Source organism: Erinaceus europaeus, chromosome 18, assembly GCF_950295315.1.
Source record: "Erinaceus europaeus chromosome 18, mEriEur2.1, whole genome shotgun sequence".
Taxonomy (NCBI): domain Eukaryota; kingdom Metazoa; phylum Chordata; class Mammalia; order Eulipotyphla; family Erinaceidae; genus Erinaceus; species Erinaceus europaeus.
Genome location: NC_080179.1, coordinates 77948400 through 77968570, shown reverse-complemented (window position 1 = coordinate 77968570; position 20171 = coordinate 77948400). Strand labels below are relative to the sequence as shown.

At 41.4% G+C, this 20171-nt stretch overlaps 1 protein-coding gene across 5 annotated transcripts in view; it reads right to left on the bottom strand.

Moving 5' to 3' along the window:
- ATOSA (atos homolog A) overlaps positions 1-20171 on the bottom strand; it is a 46740-nt gene that overhangs the window by 1996 nt on the left and 24573 nt on the right. For 2 of the 5 annotated variants that reach the window (XM_060178244.1, XM_060178245.1), the window contains 5 exons: positions 18729-18845; positions 17168-17247; positions 16206-16314; positions 7843-8001; positions 2478-2546 (listed from right to left, as the gene is read on the bottom strand). In XM_060178244.1, coding sequence (XP_060034227.1) covers positions 2478-2546; positions 7843-8001; positions 16206-16314; positions 17168-17247; positions 18729-18845 — 534 coding nt within the window. Of the gene's footprint in view, positions 1-2382; positions 2547-7842; positions 8002-16205; positions 16315-17167; positions 17248-18728; positions 18846-20171 lie in introns of all 5 variants that reach the window. The other 3 variants (XR_009546016.1, XM_060178242.1, XM_060178243.1) reach the window with 3 other exon arrangements.

Genomic DNA, 20171 nt, shown 5'->3' with positions numbered 1-20171 from the left:
CTCATTAGAAATAGTGGCTGGGGGCCGGGAGATAGTAGCATTAACAGTTCTGCGGAAGACTTCCCTGCCTGCGGCTCTGAGGTCCCATGGTCACTCCCCGGCACCACCATGAGCCACTGCTGAACAGTGCTCTAGTCTCTCTCTGTCTACCTATACTTCTCTCGTGAATAAATGAAATGTTAAAAAAAAGAAACAAGTGATTTGCAGATGTGACTCAGTTATTGTACCAGTTATTAAAATAGGTCTTTAAATGACTGTACCAGTAGATTTAATTTAGATTTTAAAAATAATTGAAATTTCATAATTTTACAAAATGTATTGGTTATTTCTGAGGGCAGGGGTGGCCCAGAGCACGGATCAGTTCTGGTTTATGGTGATATGGGGAACTGAACCTGGGACCTTGCAGCCTTAGGCATGACAGGCTTTGCATAATCATTACGCTATTTACCCCTGTCTATATTGGTTATTTCTTAAGTTTTAATTTTTTATTTCACGAGGATTCTGTACTGAATCAAATTCTTTTGTCACATGTCATTTTAATAATAATATAAATCTTTCATTCTGTAGTCAAATCATTCCACTATACAAAGCAAAATACACCTTCTTGCTAGGTTAAAACATTTTAGCTCAATTATTTCAAACATAGCTTCATTATTAACTTTATTAACCATAAAGTTCTCAAAATAGAAGTGATTTTTTTCCCTACAGTTTTAATGGCAATTAAATAACTTATAAAATGCTCAGTAAATTAGACTTTTGACATTTTTGTTCCTATGGTTTATGTAAAATTAAAAATATGTTCTTGGAAAGAGACTTGGAAATATTTCCCATGTTTAGAAAGTAAATTCTATTTTTATTAGTTATGAAGTAGGCTCAAACCCAGTGACTCTTGCATGGGCAGGTGAGTACTCTACTGGGTGAGTTTCCACCAGCCTCAACTGTAATTTTTAAACAAGACCCCAGACTGCTGATCTAACTCTAGCCAAATTACCAACACATGGTGAATACATTTAGCAACCATTACCTACGGCTAACCAGCCAGGAGTTCAAAATACACTTAGGCATATTTGAATGATACAGGGAATTCAAGAGATATCTGAATTTCAGATGTGACACTAACCATTAAATCCAAGAGTCCTCAGACAAGAGGTGAATGCCTCTGGGTTTAAGCCCCATTCCTATGACAACTGGTAGGGTTAGCTTTCCAGTAAGTAACCCAAGCTTTCTACGAGCTACAGAGCCAGAGGCAAAGAACAAGAGTTACCATTCTTGTTATTCACGAAGTCCATTCCAATTAAAAATTATGCCGTGATGCACCCTCAGTACAAACTGTACATAACCCCCCACATAAACAGAGAGGGAGAGAGGGAGACTGTGAAACACTATGTTTCACTCGTGTGATAGGAAACAAAATGCTTGAAGCAATGGCGATGGGACAAAGTGACTTAGTAAAATGCTTATTATAATAAATGTGCCCACACAGTCTTTACTGAACCACACAAGATGCGTGGTGCAAGGAAGTCAGTTGGAATTTGTTTCAAATTTCCAGCTTTACTAAGATGCAGTAGACTGATATGAACCAGACATTTTCAGTCTATAACAGTTCTGCTGTTACAGGCTTTCGGGCTTATACGGTTATCTTGAACCTGGCTTGGAGATGGACTCAGTGAGGAGCTGGCCCTGATATTAAGTTACTCCTCTGTGAGTGATTATAATAGAGGTGAGAAAGGACTGCTTTGAGCTAGAAGAGTTCTAGACTAAGTGGGGACACGCCTTTTCTTGCTTGGCAACGGCCAAGCTGCATTTCCATTGTGTGTAGCTATGACATCAGGTAATTTTAGAAACTATGATACTAGCAGGATCAGGTGGGTGGGTGTGCATCTGGTTCAGTGCACATGGTATAAGGCACAAGGACCCCGGCTTGAGCCCCCAGTACCCACCTGCAAGGCGGGCACTTCACGAGTGGTGAAGCAGGTCTGCAGGTGTCTGTCTCTCTCCCTCTCGATCTTGCCCTCCCCTCTCAACTTCTCTGTCTCTATCCAATAAACAAATAAATGAGTAATAAAAACATTGAAAAATTATGGCACTAAGGGCAATATCATTTATTCCCCAAGTTTTCTTACCAAAGCAATGCTAGTATTTTGGGGTCTCCTTTTAAATAAATATTAAATATGGCATATTTTAAATAGAAAGCATTTGCAGTGGAAGCTTCTAATCATATTGCTAACTGCTCACAGTTACATAAACACTCATTTCCTGTTATCCTAAAGCATTCACCTTGGTTAGTTTATTAATGCTTTCCTTTATGGAGGTCCCCAAATGGTCACTCCTGGGCCAGAGCAGGGAAACTCCAAACTAAGTTGCAGCCCCATGGTTACTTACCAAAGTCGTTGCAGCAGCAGTAGCAGGAGAAAGGGCTAAGTTCTATATGTATGTGAGAGAATGATTATTGCAATTGTAGGCTAGAAAACACATACCACTTGTATTGTTCCTGAAGGAGGTACGCGGTAACCCCTTTTACCAAGGGACTCTAAAGTAATCACACCCTTGAAATAAAAGAAGACAAGTTGAGTACAAACTGATTTGTGCATATATCCAAGACCAAAACAACAACCACAAATCTTTTTTTTTTTTTTAATTTTTTTATATTTATTTTATTTATTTTTTCTCTTTTGTTGCCCTTGTTGTTTTATTGTTGTAGTTATTGTTGTTGTTGTTGGATAGGACAGAGAGAAATGGAGAGAGGGAGGGGAAGACAGAGAGGAGGAGAGAAAGATAGACACCTGCAGACCTGCTTCACCGCCTGTGAAGCGACTCCCCTGCAGGTGGGGAGCCGGGGTTCGAACCGGGATCCTTATGCTGGTCTTTGTGCTTTGCGCCACCTGCGCTTAGCCCGCTGTACTACAGCCCGACTCCCCGACAACCACAAATCTTATAGTTAGTGTAATTTCAGGATTCTTTCAGTATGGAATATTCAAACAGTAGAGGCTCTCTCAGTGTGATACAGTGAGGGCTGCACCCTTGCAGAAGCAGTTTCTTGCTCTTGCAGCTAATACAGTAAACAGTATGGAGGCCTGGTGGTGGCGGACCTGCTAGAGCTGGCCACCAGGCTGGTCATCAGGCTGGAGCCCCACATGCCCCATGGGGTGAGGCTGCACAGGTGGTAAAAACAGTACTGCAGGTGCCTCTCCTCTCTGTATTTCTTTACTGCTTTATCCTCTCTATGAAAAGAAAAGGGGGGAAAACAGGGCTGGATAGCGGTGCACCCAGTAGAGTACATGCCACCTTGCACAGGCATCTGGGCTCAAGCCCCTTGTTCCCATCTGAGGCTTCCAGGTTCCAGGTTCAATCCCCCTGCACCACCATAAGCCAGAGATGAGCAATTCTCTAGGAAAAAAGTTATGGGGCATATACCCAATGGAAAAGAGATGATATTATTTCCTTAAGGACAAAATGGATGGAACTGGAGGTGATTATGCTTAGTGAATAAGGAAGTAAAGAACATCTACCAGATGATTTCATTCACATGTGGAAAACAGCTGAAACACATGAACTTAAAAAAAAAAGTAGTCAGCACACCTCTAAGATCTTAGGAGAACTACGGTGGTAATCTTTGAGTGGGGTACAGGTGGTGATGCAGAACGTCGGTGGGGGGTATGGAGCTAAACCCACATTATCATATAATTTTGTAAATCACTAATAAAAACAGTTTAAGAAGAAAAAATACAGGGACCAGTGGTGTGCACCTGGTTAAGCACACATGTTATAATGCACAAGGACCCTGGTTGGAACCCTCAGTCCCCACCTGCAGGGGGAAGCAATGCTGCAGGTGTCTCTGTCACTCTCTATCTCCCCATCCTCTTGATTTCTGGCTGTCTCTATCCAATAAATTAAGATAATAAAAATAAGAAAATAAAAAGTACATGCAGCTCTACACATTTTTTAAAACTTTATTTATTTTGATGGACAGAGAGAAAACTTGAGAGGGGAGTGGGAAAGAGAGGGAGGGAGGGAGGGAGAGAGAGAGAGAGAGAGAGAGAGAGAGAGAGAGAGAACTGTAGCCCTGCTTACTACTTGTAAAACTTTCCCTCTGCAGGTGGGGACTGGGGGCTTGATCCTAGGTCTTACATATGGTAACATGTGCACTTAACCAAGTGTGACACCACCTGGCCCCTCAACTCTACAAATTTTTAGAGCATAATAACAAACAAACCATAAAGAAAGAACACCATTTTTTTAAAAAAGCTTTAAAGTTTAAGGTAATATTTACAACAATAACTTCTAAGTAATGGAAGAACCAGTAACGGCATTGGCAAATTAGAAAAGATGAAAAATTGTAAACTTTAAGGTGTTATTAATGCTATTAATAAATGTATTACTAATTACAATTTAAACTATTTTCAATGGCTGTCATATTAGCATTTCTACCCCCAAAAAGATACCATATTTACCAATTTTAACTCTGTTTTCTTCTCTCTCTTTTTTTCTAGATAGAGAGGCAGAGAGTGACTGTGTGATTGAGACCACAGCCCCGAAGCTTCCCTAAAGCATGGGTAGGCCCAGGTTTAAACCTGGGTTGTGCCCTTGGCAAAACAGCATATTAGCCAAGTGAGCTATCTGTCAGCTCAATGATCACTTTTTTGTTTGTTTGGTAGCAGGAATTCAATATGCACACAAGTTTTTAGTGCAACCACTATGCCACCTGCTGGGCCTAAAACTAAAAAAGTGCCACATTTTCCTCTAGTATTTATTGGTCTGTTGGAAAAGTCATTACACATTTTAAAAAATATTTATTTATTTATTTATTCCTTTTTGTTGACCTTGTTTTATTGTTGTAGTTATTGTTGTTATTGATGTTGTCGTTGTTGGACAGGACAGAGAGAAATGGAGAGAGGAGGGGAAGACAGAGAGGGAGAGAGAAAGACAGACACCTGCAGACCTGCTTCACCGCCTGTGAAGCGACTCCCCTGCAGGTGGGGAGCCGGGGGCTCGAACTGGGATTCTTACACCGGTCCTTGCGCTTTGAGCTTAACCCACTGCGCTACCACCTGGCTCCCTACACATTTTTGCATAGGAAAAAAAAAAACAGAAAAAACAAATCATAACTTTTCCAACAACTCAATAGGATGGAATAGAAAGACTACCATAAACTAAATCTGTTAATTTTTCACAAAAATATCTGAAATAATGTGGAAAAGACAATATGTAAAGTTAAGTAAAACCAAAAGAAATGCATCTTAATCTGCTTCATTACAAAGCAGAAGAAAGCTGTTTATGAGCCTGTAATGTAAATGAGACTCAAACCTGCCACTGCCTGCCTTAAACCTTCCTGCCTCGTCCCACCACAAAGTGGTTCTAAACATGGTGAGATGTTATAGGAGATATGATAGGTCGCTCAACTGCAAAGTGCTTTTGACCCACTGCTTCTAACTGGAGAGACACACAGAGGCAGGGAGGGCCTCAGCATGAAGCCCCAGCTTCCTACACACAGTGATGCTCAGATCTCCCTCCCTCCCTCCTTCCTTCCTTTTCTTGCCTCCAGGATTATTACTGGGGCTTAGTGCTGCCATTAGAAATCGATTGCTCCTTGCAGCCATCTTCCCATTTCATTAGAAAGGATAGAGAGAAACCGAGACAGGAGGGAAGACAGAGAGGGAGAGAGAAAGACAGACACCAGCAGACCGGACTTGCCAGAGTTGGGGGGGAACTAGGGGAGTTGAAAGTCGCATACTTGGTAGAGTGCACATGTCACCATGTGCAAGAACCCAAGTTTAAGTCTCTGGCTCCCACCTGCAGGGTGGGAGCTTCACAAATGGTGAAGCAATGCTGTAGGTGTCTCCCACCCCCTTGTTATTTACCCCTTCCGTCTCAATTTCTGTCTCTGTGAAAGAAATAAAGCTAAAAGCCAACTGGACGTATTAGATGGCTTTTAGTCTTTCAGGAACTATTAACAAAGCCCTGTGCCATCTACACCAACTGTGTCAGCATGTGCCTCTGTGAGCTATCTGTAAGACTTGCTATGCAGGATCTCAAGGTTACTATTAGAGTGACAAGCTGGAGTTTGATGCCTGCCTTTCCTGGTCTGGGATCGATATTATCTGATCAGAGTGAGATCATCTGAAAGTACTTGAGTTACCAAAACATAAGAGTCCTTGGAGGCAGGATACATGAATAATTTCCTCTGTGCATGACTTGTGGTCTAGGATTCTAGAGGACCATTAGCAAAGTGGACCCACCCTACTGAGTAAGCTGATTTAGAAAGAAAAATGCAGAGTGGAAAGTTGAGAGAGGAATGTAAGTGGAGAAAAGCTGAGAGGGAGTTTCTAAGGATAGACTAGTACAATTCAGTAACCTGATTAAGTTATCATAATGTATCTAATCAACATTTGTGATCATCACTGTACCCTTGCTGGAGACCCTTTCTTAATCCCTCAACCTTTTTTTTTTTTAAAAAAAAAGATGCCAACCAAGGTCAAAGACTAGTGCAATTTTGCCCTCCCCCTTTAAATTATATATATATATATTTGCTTCCAGTGTTATTGCTGGGGCCCAGTGCCTGCACTAAAAAACCACTGTTCCTGGAGGCCATTTTCCCCATTTTGTTATTACCCTTGTTGTTATTGTTATTATTATTGTTGTCATTGCTATAGTTGTTGCTGGATAGGACAGACAGAAATTGAGAGGAGGGGAGACAGAGAGGAGGGAGAGAAAGACAGACACCTGCAGACCTGCTTCACCGCCTGTGAAGCGACCCCCCTGCAGGTGGGGAGCCGGGGGCCTGAACTGGGATCCTTATGCCGGTCCTTGCACTTTGTGTCACATGTGCTTAACCCACTAGCTACCGCCCGACTCTCTATTTTGCCCTTTTTTAAATGCAGTTAAAATTAGCTCTTACTCACAAATTTCAGTCACAGATATTTATTTGGTCTTCTTTTCAGTCAGTTTATCTTTAATGTTGTTTTTATGCTATTATGCTATTAGTAGGGACTCTGTATGACAAATTATATATATTATAAATATATACTGTTTAAAGAGGTTTTGCTAAGATGGGAATCAAATGTAAAGGCAACTATTGTAGGGGTAAGAATATACAGTAAAAACCTGAAGATGTGAATGAACTTAGCAAGGTTGGAATTAAAGTGCTGCTAGTCAAATTCTTAATGTTTTCTTCCAAATTACACAAAAATTAGTAACATTTATAGAAATAGTGTTATCAACGACCTATTTTTCCGTATCCTTTCAAACTTATTTCTACTTTTGCCAAGTCTTTCCTATTAATTTCAGATGTTTGCTTCATTTTCAAAAGGATTCTGGACATATGATTGTAGGAATCTTAGCAAACAATATTAACAGAATATGAACAACTAAAATCTAGTAAGATACTAGGTAAGGGCCAGACAGTGGAGAATCCAGTTTAATACTATCTACAGGACCCCAGGTTTGAGCCCCACTTCCCACCTACTGGGAGAAGGCTTCATGAATAATGAAGCAGGTCTGATGATGTCAAACTTTCCCCTCACTGTCTTCCCCCTCCCCTGTCAATTTCTCTGTTATATCAAATAAAAACAGAAAGAGAAGACAATAGGAAAAAAATTGAGTGGTGGATTCATACTGCTTGCACTGAGACCTAGTGATAACCCTGGTGGCAGTAAAAATTTTTTTAAAAAAAGCATCCTCTTCAGATGCAAAAGGCTGTGGCTACTGTCAAGGATACTTCACTATGAAGTGAGATGTTCTGCTGTGCCAGTGTCTATGCAGTATTCACTTTTCTTGCTTGTGTTCTAGGAGATGTTACATTTTCAATCACTGCACCAAAGCAGTACTAGAGTTCTATATACTTACCATGTAAGGAGAGGGAGCATTGTCGTCTGAAACACTATAGAATGACACTTCCACAGGAAGGATCAAGTGTGTAGGGCAGAAGACACCACTTGCCCCAACCTCGGCAGTGAAGCCATCCACAATGCCCAGAGGGTCTAAGCGGTAATTTAAGACAGATTCCTGGAATACAGAAGAGAATACTTTATTATAAAATGAAAATTAATATATATATTTAAAATTTTTTATTTATAAAATGGAAACACTGACAAGACCATAGGATAAGAGGGGGACAACTCCACACAATTCCCACCACCAGAACTCTGTATCCCATCCCATCCCCTGAAAGCTTTCCAATTCTTTATCCCTCTGGGAGTATGGACCCAGGGTCACTGTGGGATGCAGAAGGTGGGGAGGAGGTCTGGCTTCTGTAACTGCTTCCCCGCTGAACATGGGCGTTGACAGGTGGATCCATACTCCCAGCCTGTCTCAATATATATATTTTTTCATTTAAAGAAACACATCGCCATACTCTCTGGCATTAGAAATGTGAATGCTCCCATTGTCATGCCTCTCTGTGAAGGTTTGTCTAACTTTTAATGAATGTCCCACATCAACCTGTCACTATATTACAGAGATTAACCACATGACCATCCCAACCAACCCTCAACTATCTTTGAACTTGATCACTAGCAAGACTTACTTGTTATAACTTGTTTTTAAAATCTCTTGAGTTACAGATGCTACCATGACACCAACCTGACTTCACTGGACAGATGACCTCACCAATAGACTCTGGAAGCCCACCTCTCCAGAGCCCTTCCCCACTAGGGAAAGATAGAAACAGGCTGGGGGTGTGGATCAACCTGCCAACACCCATGTCCAGTGGAGAAGCAACTACAGAAGCCAGACTTTCCACCTTCTGCTCCCCATAGTGATCTTGGATCCATGCTCCCAGAAGGATAAAGAACAGAAAAGCTTCCAGTGGAGGGAGGGATATGGAGCTCTGGTGGCGGGAATGTGCCCCTCTTGTCCTATGATCCTGCCGATCATTAATAATTTAAAAAAATCTCTTGTTGAAACAGAGTCTCTCTCTCTCAAGTGATGCTAAGAGATTTAATCCAGAGTCTCACAGATGCTTTACCACTGAGCCATCCCTCTTATCCTAATTATTTTTATCTCTTTATATATATAAAAAAACTTTACTGGAGCACGCAAAACACAGAACTTTCCCTATTCTATTCTATTCTATTCTATTCTATTCTATTCTATTCTATTCTATTCTATTCTATTCTATTCTATTCTATTCTATTCTATTCATGGCATTGGCCAGAGAACCACTTGAAAATTTAACAGATTATATACAGAAGTTCCATCAAAAGAGAAAGTCAAGCTTACCATGGAGAAATAATCAGTTCTTTTAAAAGATGCTGTCATATGTAACATGTTTTACTGTTTTTGTTACTGTTCTCTTCTTGTGTTTATTTATCAGGGCACTGTTCATTTCTTGCTATCAGTGGTATGTGGGATCAAAACTAGGAACTCTAGAGCAAGTCACTTGTGCTACTGCAGCACTACCTCTCTGTGCCCCGTTTAATTTTTTTTTTTTTTTTTTTGCCTCTAGGGTTACTACTGGGGCTGGTTGCCAGCACCACAAATCCACTGCTCCTGGAGGCCATTTTTTCCCATTTTGTAGCCCTTGTTGTTGCACTTGTTGTAGTTGTTATTGTTGTCATAGCTGTTGTTGTTGTTGGATATGACAGAAATCGAGAGAGATGGGGAAGTCAGAGAGGAGAGAAAGACACTTGCAGACCTGCCTCACTGCTTATGAAGCGACTCCCCTGCAGGTGGAGAGCCGGGGGCTCGAACTGGGTAAACTGGCCCTGGTTTTGCGCCACATGTGCTTAACCCTCTGCACTACCACTCGACTCCCTTCCTGTTTAATTTTTAGTGGAAAAATTAGAGCAAAGTCTTAGTATAGGAAGTTTTTGGGTTTTTTTTAGTCTATGTCTACCAGGCACATTTACTGAGGTCGATTTTTAATGTTTATCTTTCAGAGTATCAAGAAATATATATAAAATCTTTCAACTTGTTTGAAAACTTTTCCTACACATATCCATGTCATTAAATATGAGTAACACTTTTTTTTTTGATATTTTGGAGACAGAAATTGGGAGGGAAGGGGGAGATGGAGAGGGAGAGAGACATACCTGCAGAACTGCTTCACTGCTCATAAAACTTTTACCTCTGCAGGTGGGGACAGAGCACTTGAACCACAGTTTCTTTTTTTTTTAAAATATATATATGATTTATTTATTATTTATTGGCTAATGATAGAACTTGAGAGGGGGGTGAGAGACAGAGAGACACCTGCAGCCCTGAACACGGGTCTTCACACACTGTGATGTATGCACTTAACCATGTGCACCCGCCTGGTTCCCTAACCACAATCAAAAATATATTTTTTTTTATAAAATGGAAACACTGACAAGATTGTAGGATAGGAGGAGTACATTTTCACACAATGCTCACCCCCCCAGAGCTCCATATCTCATCCCCTCCCCTGGTAGCTTTCCAATTCTTTATCCCTCTGGGAGTATGGACCCAAGGTCACTGTGGGATGCAGAAGGTGGGGAGGAGGTCTGCCTTCTGTAACTGCTTCCCCACTGAACATGGGCGTTGGCAGGTGGATCCATACTCCCAGCCTGTCTCTCTCTTTCCCTAGTGGGGCAAGGCTCTGGGGAGGCTGGGCTCCAGGACACATGGTGGAGTTGTCTGCCCAGGGAAACCAGTGGAATGTCAACCCTTAGCTCCATGGCTCTGCTGAGACCTTTCCTAGTGCACAGAACTCCCTAACTCCACTTTGGGTAGCACACTTTTTTTAAAAAAAATTTTAATAGTTATATAGGACAGAGAGAAATGGAGAGAGGAGGGGAAGACAGAGAGGGGTAGAGTGCCGGGCTGGGCTAGCTTCGCGGGCAGTAGACAGACGACCAGGGACTCATGGCTGAGCTGGGAAGCAGTATCTCGTTTATTAATCAGATACATCGCCTTTTATGCATCTCTTCACCTGAAGTGGCAAGGGAAAAGAAATGACTAGGAGAGGGGGCGGGGCAAAAAAAGAGCATGAAGGGAACATAGAAAGCTTCCATCTAACCAGTGGGGATTAAACCAACACCCTGCAGGCAGGGCGGGACCCAGGGAAAACTGATTCTGTGAATAGACCACATCGTAAGTAATACAAGCGAACCTAGTGTGATGATCAAAACAGAAGGTCTTAGAAGCAGAATTTAGAAGCAGACCAACAGTAGAGAAAGACAGACACCTGCAGACCTGCTTCACTGCCTGTTTTGCGCCTCCCCTGCAGGTGGGGAGCCAGAGGCTAGAACGAGGATCCTTATTCTGGTCCTTGCGCTTTGTGCCATGTTACCGCCCAACTACCCAGGTGGTGCACTTCTTTTTTTTTAAATTTATTTATTTAAGAAAGGATTAATTAACAAAACCATAGGGTAGGAGGGGTACAACTCCACACATTTCCCACCGCCCAATCTCCATATCCCACCCCCTCCCCCGATAGCTTTCCCATTCTCTATCCCTCTGGGAGCATGGACCCACTTCTTAACAAAACCTCAAAACCTAGGTATAGACCAGGACCCATGAGATAGGGCATACGTGCATGTATCCGTAAGTTAGGAGAAAATATACACCTTAAAGCAAAAGTGCACAATGATTTGTGGTGAGTCAATAAATGAAGCAAGGAAGTAGAAAGACCTAAAAAGACGCCATGAAGTACCTAATGAAGCAGTTTCTACTTAGACCCTAGATACCCTCCTCACCTACCTCCTATTACATGTCCCCCAATCACTCCAAAGCTAACCTTGTCAGAGGACGTAAGAACCACAAATGCTGAAGTGGGGCAGGAGACTGGCACACTTTAATGATGCCTCTCTAGTCACTACCAGGCCATCCCATCATCTGGGGCCCTAGTCAGGGGTCTCTGAGATCCCTTCACAGACATGATGGGCCTAGACCTCTAACAGATCCCTCTCTCCATTGTCACTGGTCATCTCCATCAGGAACAACATAATGGACTCCTGTGTGGGCCCCTATATGACACTGCCCTCAATGTGGATCAACAATGGTAGGGAATGTTCCATTCTCCAAAGGGAGGTGGGACAACATACTCTACCTACCACCCGAGAAAGATGGATCCTGAAATTAGTGCAGCCTGGAAGGTTTCTGGCTGTGACCACAGGCTGTGAGCTCAGACCTACTGGGATGCAGAAGTCACACAGGCTCTTGTGCTGAATATGGGCCCCAGATCAGATCAGATTGATGGTGTTTACAGTCAACAATATTTATATACTTTTCCCATATTTGGGAGCTACTCTCTTCCCTGATCCAGCTTTCTGGTCCTTTTCCCAGCCAACAAATCATCTCCCCAAACAATAACCTGGGTCTACCTGCATATTGGATGTCAGGCGCAGGCAAAAACTACTAAAGTCATGGGAACTTTCAAATATAACTAAAGTAGACCTACTAGCTTTTTCCAAAATGGAGACCCCAAATTTTCATCTGCAATGTTCTTGCCTTTAGGTTCATGATTACTCAACACTGTGTTCTGCTTCATATCTTAATTCTTTTTCAGCCACTAGGTTCCAGATGATACCATGATGCTAACTAACCATAATTTTTTAAAGATTTATTTTTAGTTCGTATGAGATAGAGAATTTCATGAAAGGGCTGGTGGAATAGGATTCAGAACCACAACGACATATGATCAGCACCAGGAACTGAGCCAGGAGCTCTACCAGTTGAGCTAGTTCTCTGGCCATGAACAGTGTTTCCTAAATTTGGTGATTCTTTGAACAGAAATATTTGAGCCCATTTCAGTCTGACCATTTGCGTTCTCTCAATTAGAAACAGTGACACCAGTTGTTCTAAAGCCCCTTGGTCAAAATGGTACCAAAAAACCTGTGCAAGACCTAGAAGGGGGATAGGAGATATAGTTCACCAAGAAGAAGACATGCTTCACATACACAAGGACCCGAGTATGAAGTCGTAAAAGGAAATGGGAAACGACCCACATGTCTAGAATCATGTAAGTTAGTAAACAAGCCACATGACACCTATATATCAAAGATGAACTCCTGATATGGACAATTTCAAAATAATGATGATGAGTGGAGGAAGCCCCTGACCTCCCCAACACTAAAGACTGACTAGTAGGTTCTGCAAAATGCAAGCTCTTTGATAGGAATAGGAAGACAAAGATTCCTTCTTGTGGGAAACTAACACTGATGTTTTGAAAAGGTTGTGGCTACTGAGATGGTCTGAACTGATTTAAGAGAATTATAGGACATATAAGTTAAACAAATGAGGACAAAGAAAATTGTCTGTGGAAAAGAAAATTGTAAAAAGTAGCAAGTAAAAATTATTTAAGTAGCCACTTAAGTAAAGACCAGAGATATCTATCTATCTATCTTCTATCTGGGTCCTGCATTCTACTGGGTGAGCCATTATAAAAAGAATCATTATAAAAATCATTATAAAAAGAATCTGTGTTTGACAGTCTCAGAACTCTATTTGTTTCCTTAAGTGGAAATGCATGGCTATTTGAAGAAGAAGAGGGGGAGAAGGATGTAAAAAGGCAAGAAAGGGAAGGAAAGGAAGACTGATTACAAGAGTTAGAAAAAGACAACACTGTCTTAGAGTTTAAGAAGGCAATAAATAGATAGTTATTATAGCCAAGTTATTTGGGAATTTGGTTTACTTTGAAAATCCCAGTTAAGATTTACTGTGCCATGCAAGACCGTGCTATGATTTATTTCATTTAATGCTATTTACAAATAACTGTATCTTATGTACTGACAAGACCAGTGGCTTCTGGTTTCCCTGGTCAAATATCAGAGGTGATTTTATATTTCAGAAAGAGTCATTATTAGAAGTGCATTAACAATTGAAGCCCAGTGTTAAAATTTGATCAGGTTCCTAACTTGAAACCTTAAGTACTTAGGCTGAAGGAAATATACTCAGAAATGAGGTCTCTGCATTAAGAAGTTGGAAACATTCAATCTATTTTTCCCGCTCATATTGATTAAATAGTGATTTATAAGACTATAAGTTAATAGGAGTGTATATTAACACCAGTCTCGGCACCAAAGGTTTGTGTCTCTACCCCCACCCTTCTATAATGGAGCTGAAAATATACCCTCCCGGACCCCAGAGTTTTTTATTTTGAGGTAATACTCTAAACCCAGTCAAATTCTGCTTTGTGTTTCCCATTCTGTTCTTTCTCAACTTCTGTTTATGAGTGGGATCATCCCATACTCATTTAACATAATTCCTTCTAGCTCCACCCAAGATGGGTTCATTATTCTTAGTAGCTAAGTAGTATTCTGTTGTGTATATAGACCACAACTTTTTAGCCACTCATCTGTTGTTGGGCACATGGGTTGCTTCCAGGTTTTGGCTACTCTGAATTGTGCTGCTATGAACACGTGTGTACACGTATCTTTTTTGGATGGCTGTGCTTGACTCCTTAGGGTATATCCCTAGGAGAGGAATTACTGGGTCATATCGAAGGTCCATGTCTAGCCTTCTGAGGGTTCTCCAGACTGCTCTCCTCCACAGGGGTTGGACCAGTTTACGCTCTCACCAGCCGCGCAGGAGGGATCCTTTGTCCCCACAACCTCTCCAGCATTTGCTGTCCTGAACCCTCTGGGGCCCTTTTTTTCTTCATGCTTCTCTTGATCCACACCACTTGACACCTCATCTGCTGATCTCAACCAATCAATGCAACCAGTACCACCTCGACATGGTTCACTTTGGACAGTGTCCGGAGACGCTGAGTGTGAGGTGTCAACCCTTGTTCCATTACTCTGGTGAGATCTTTCCTAGCTCATAGGACTCCTTAATTCTCTTTCACGTGGCAGGCACACTTCCTAACAAAGCTGCAGAACCTAGATACAGACCAGGGTTCGTGAGATAGGGCACATGTGCATATGTATCCGTAAGTCAGGAGGAAATAGATACCTTAAAGTAAATAGTGCACAATAGTCTGCAGTGACAGATAGCAAGTAGAAAGACATCATAACATACTTAATCAAATAGTTTCTTAGACCTAGATGTCCTCCTCACGTACCTCCTGTTTCACTTCCCTCAGTCATTCTAAGTCCATTTGTGTCAGATAAAGTAAGCACTACAAAAGCTGGACCTGGGCAAGAGAACGGCACACTTTGCTCACTATCATCTGGGGCCCTAGTCAGGGAATCTTATGTTTACCACAGAGATATATGATGGGCCTAGACCTCTAACAGATTCCTCTCTCTGCCATCACTGGTTATCACCATCAGGAACAGCATCATAAACCTTCTTAGAAGCCTTGACAGGACCTTGTCCTGAATGTAAAGCAACAATGGTAGAAGCTGCAGCACTCTCCGAAGGGGGGCTGGCTCAACATACTCTGCCACTTGAGGAAGACGGGTCCTGAATGAGTGCAGCCTAGAATGTTCCCAACCATGATGATGGAGTCTGGGCTCAGACCTACAGGGAGCAGATGTCACACAGGCTCTTGTGCTAAATATGAATAGATCAGATTGTTGGGGGTCTACAGTTAATGGTATTTATATACTTTCCCCATATTTGGAAGCTACTGTCTTCCCTGGTCCAGCTTTCTAGTCCTATATCCAACTCTGATACCATTTCCCAGATAATACCTTTAGTCCCCTGTATGTTGGCTATCAGGCACAGGCAAAAATTAGTCATGGGGCCCTTGGAATTTACCTAAAATAGACTTACTAACTTTTTCCAAAATGGAGACCCCAAATATCATCAGCTATATTCTTACCTTTAGGTTCATAATTATTAAACAATTTGTTCTGCTTTATATCTTAATTCTTTTTTAGCCAAGTTGCAGTTGCTACTATGATGCCAATCTGACTTCCCTGGGCAGATGATCTCCTCAGTGTGTCCTGGAACCCCACCTCCCTAGAGCCCTGCCCACTAGGGAAAGAGAGAGACAGGCTGGGAGTATGGACCGACCTGTCAACGCCCATGTTCAGCGGGGAAGCAGTTACAGAAGCCAGACCTCCCCACCTTCTGCATCCCACAATGATCCTGGGTCCATACTCCCAGAGGGATAAAGAATAGGAAAGCTACCAGGGGAGGGGTGGGATACAGAGTTCTGGTGGTGGGAACTGTGTGGAACTGTACCCCTCTTATCCTACAATCTTGTCAATCATCATTAAATCAATAAGATAAAAAAATAAAGAAAAATACAACACATTGGTTTTCTTTTCACAGACAGATGCCACCTTGGGTCTATGCTCTGAAATTTTCACATTTAAAATTAAAACTTTAACTCTTAAAAACTCAGAAAATATTACCTCAAAATTTCCTAAGAGACTAAGACTTGTTATAGGTGGAGCACTAGAACTCAGAAACGGTTTTTCATGGACCTCTGGATCATCTTCAATGTTTAAACATGAATGAGGACTAGTAAAAAGACAAACAGGCAATGTTATACACACTATGTACAGTAGTTTCAAATGTACTTTTATACAAAACTGAGTTAGGGAATATGATTAATTTCACTAAACTACTATAACAAACAGTAATGTAACAAAATTTAAGTTTAAAAATCCTCAGAAGGGCTGGTAAAATAGCTTACTTGGAGCTGTTTTGGCAAAAGTAATTGGAAAAAATCCTGATTAGATTTTATAAACTTCAGAGAGAGAGAGAGAAATCACTGCTTCACTGCTTATAAAGCTTCTCCATGCAGGTTGGGTTTGGGGGTTTGAACCCTGAGCCTTCCACACTGTAATGTGCTCAACCAGGCGTGCCACCACCTGGTACCGAGAAAAGTTTTTAACATCCTAGGAAATTTCAAGGGTGAGATTTCTAATGTGCCACACAGTAGCACCTACTGGGAATATACAACAGTGAAGTCTTATATATCAACCTTCATTTTTAGCTAAATTGAGAGTTAAAGATGAAATTATGTGCCTTAAAACTGGTATGAGTATTAATTTGCCAACATGCAACATATTGTTAAAAATATTATTTTGCAAAGGAGGGCAAGACAATGGGAAATGACCATAAATAGAAACCTATTAAAATGTTAAAACCAAGTGTTTATTTCAATGACCAGAGTGACTACTTACTGTCTTAATTTCTTCCTCACTTACCCTCAATAGCAATGTGTGCATGCAATCATACTGAACATAATTAACTGGAAAGTAATATTCCTGTTAAAATGCTTGGTTTCTTGAGTTGAAATTTATTACAACAGGCCAAGATTGTGTGTGATTCTTTTCCAAACACACAAACTGATTTTCAAAGCAAGTACCTTGTAGAAGACAAGCTTTTCAGGTGCAGCAAGGAGGAATCCAGATCAAAGCAACCTGATTGTGTTTTTCTCTGAGGAACCTAAGGTCAAAATGAACATTTGTGATTTAAGGAGATTTCCTTTTCTTCCACTGGCAGAACATCTTCCCAAATGACAGTTAATATATTTTTAACAAACGAACAAACAAAAACACTCCCATGACAGTTTGCTTAAAAACAAGTTCTTTATTACATGCTGCTCTTATGTTTTCATTTTATTAGCTATTGTTTAGAGAAAAACAGAACCAATTTTCCCCAAACCAAATCTTACATAAACTCTCAATATATATGTATATTTCTTACTCCATGTACATCTGTACAGGGGGATAAAAATTCACTGATTAAAAATCACATAAAACAAGAGATATCTAGGGGCCAGGGGGTGGCACATCTGGTTAAGTGCTCTTATTATAGTGCACAAGGACCCAGGTTCAAGCCCCTGGTCCCCACCTGCAAGGGGAAAGCTTCACAAGTGGTGAAGCAGGGCTGTAAGTGTCTCTCTGTCTCTCTCTATCTCCCCATTCCTTCTCACTTTCTCTGTTCAATAATAAAAAAAATTAAAAACCAAGAAATACCTTATTTTGATAGCAAAAAAAAATTTTTTTAGTTTTGCTATCTGCACTGCTTACAGCTCTAACAGAAACTACTACCATTAACTAATGAGTACTTATGATGAGCCAGAGGGATATAACACTACAGAAGGAAGGAAGGAAGGATCACCCTCTTTGTATAAGTGAGGAAACTGAGGCTCAGAGAGATGTTGTGGACGTCATAGGGGAAGAATAGTCAATATGACTCCATTCATTCAGATCTACACATCTGTCCATAAAGATACAGTGAGGAAAGGTGTGTCTCAAGATAAGCTGATTACGTGCCTGGGTTTCTAGACATGCATTAACTTGACTGACTGATTACCATATGACCAAGCTGGTAGTATCAACCTATTTATAGAAAACACACTTGGTGGGGAGTCGGGCTGTAGCGCAGCGGGTTAAGCGCAGGTGGCGCAAAGCACAAGGACCGGCATAAGGATCCCGGTTCGAACCCCGGCTCCCCACCTGCAGGGGAGTCGCTTCACAGGTGGTGAAGCAGGTCTGCAGGTGTCTATCTTTCTCTCCTCCTCTCTGTCTTCCCCTCCTCTCTCCATTTCTCTCTGTCCTATCCAACAACGACAACAACAATAATAACTACAACAATAAAACAACAAGGGCAACAAAAGGGAATAAATAAATAAAATAAATATAAAAAAAAATTAAAAAAAAAAAAAGAAAACACACTTGGTACTGGCTATTCTTTTTCCATTTAGCAATAATTATGATGCCAGACAAAATAATTTTAGATAAATTCTGTAATCACAGTGCACTTTATTTTTTTCCTGATTTTCTAGCCTTTCACCACACTAACATAACACCTACTTGGTAATTTAAATTAAAAGTTTTCTACATGGAAATTTATTTTCCTAGTCGGCAAACAATTTAGACGTGTTCAAGTTCTAAACATGAGGCAAGAGATGAAACACATACGGGGCTTGACAGGAGAGGCAATCCAGTTCGGGGGTGAAAGGCTCTCGTGGAGCTTCCATCCAAGGGATAAAAACCATGTTTCCGCCAGACACTTGAGTGTTTCAGTGGGATTCGTTGCTACAAAAAGAACTAGATTTAAAAAAAATACATATTCATTTGCTTGAGAGAGAGAGAGAGAGAGAGAGAGCGCGGGAGGGAGACCCACCAGAGCACTTCTCAACTCTGGCACATGGTGTTGTCAGGGACTGAACCTTAGTATCTGGAGACTCAGTCATGCAAGTCCTGTGCTCTGAGGCAGCGAGATCAATCCACCCCAAGAAGCAGATTCTAATGGTAATATTAAAAACTTCTTTTTTTCTTATTTATTTTGGATAGAAATTGAGGAGAAAGGAGATAGGGAAGGAGAGACGCCTGCAGCACTATTTCACCACTAGTGAAATTTCCCCCTACAGGTAGGGACAGTGGGCTTGAACCTGGGTCCTTGTGCACTATAATGTGTGCACTCAACTAGGTATACCATCATCTGGCCCCTAATAGTAATATTTTAGTATGCTGTTTATTTATTTATTTATTTTAACCAGAGGACTATTAGGGTCTGGCTTAAGTGGCACTGGAATTGAATCTGGGAATTCAGAGCCTCGGGCATGAAAGTCTTTTTGCATAACCATTATGCTACCTCCCCCACCCTAGTTTTTTCTTCCAGTTGCTATACATTGTTGATGGTGATGCCAATGATCTATACATTTGCAGACACACACGACACACATGTGTACAATTTCTTCTTCTTTCTCCTCCTCCTCTTTTTTTTTTTTTTTGCCTCCAGGGTTATTGGTGGGGCTCAGTGCCTGCACTACTAATCCACTGCTCCTGGAGGCCATTTTTTGCACTTTGTTGTTGTTGTTATTGTTGTTGGATAGGACAGAAAGGAGAAAGGAGGGAAGGCAGAGGGGGAGAGAAAGACAGACACCTGCAGACCTGGGGAGCCAGGTACTTAAACCAGGATCCTGATGCTGGCCTGTGTGTCTCACACCATGCATGTTTAACCTGGTGCACCAATGCCTGGCTCTCCCTCTTTTGTTTTTAAGTTAATATATATTGACACCAGGGTTATTGCTGGGGCTTGGTGCCTGCATGGTGAAAGACAAAATGGTAGAGACAGAGGAACACCTGCAGCATTCACTTTACCACTCATGATACTTTCCCTCTATAGGTGGAGACTGGGGGCTGGAACCCCGGTCCTTGCACATGGTAACATGTGTGTTCAGCTAGGTGTGCCATCTCCTAGACCCCTCCATATATACTTTAATTGGAAAATAATATACAAGGATTTTTTTTTCAACCAGAGCACTGCTCAGCTTTGGCTTATGTGGTGCCAGGAACTGAACCTGGAACCTCAGAGCACCAGGCATAAAAATAATTTCGCATGACCATTATGTTATCTCT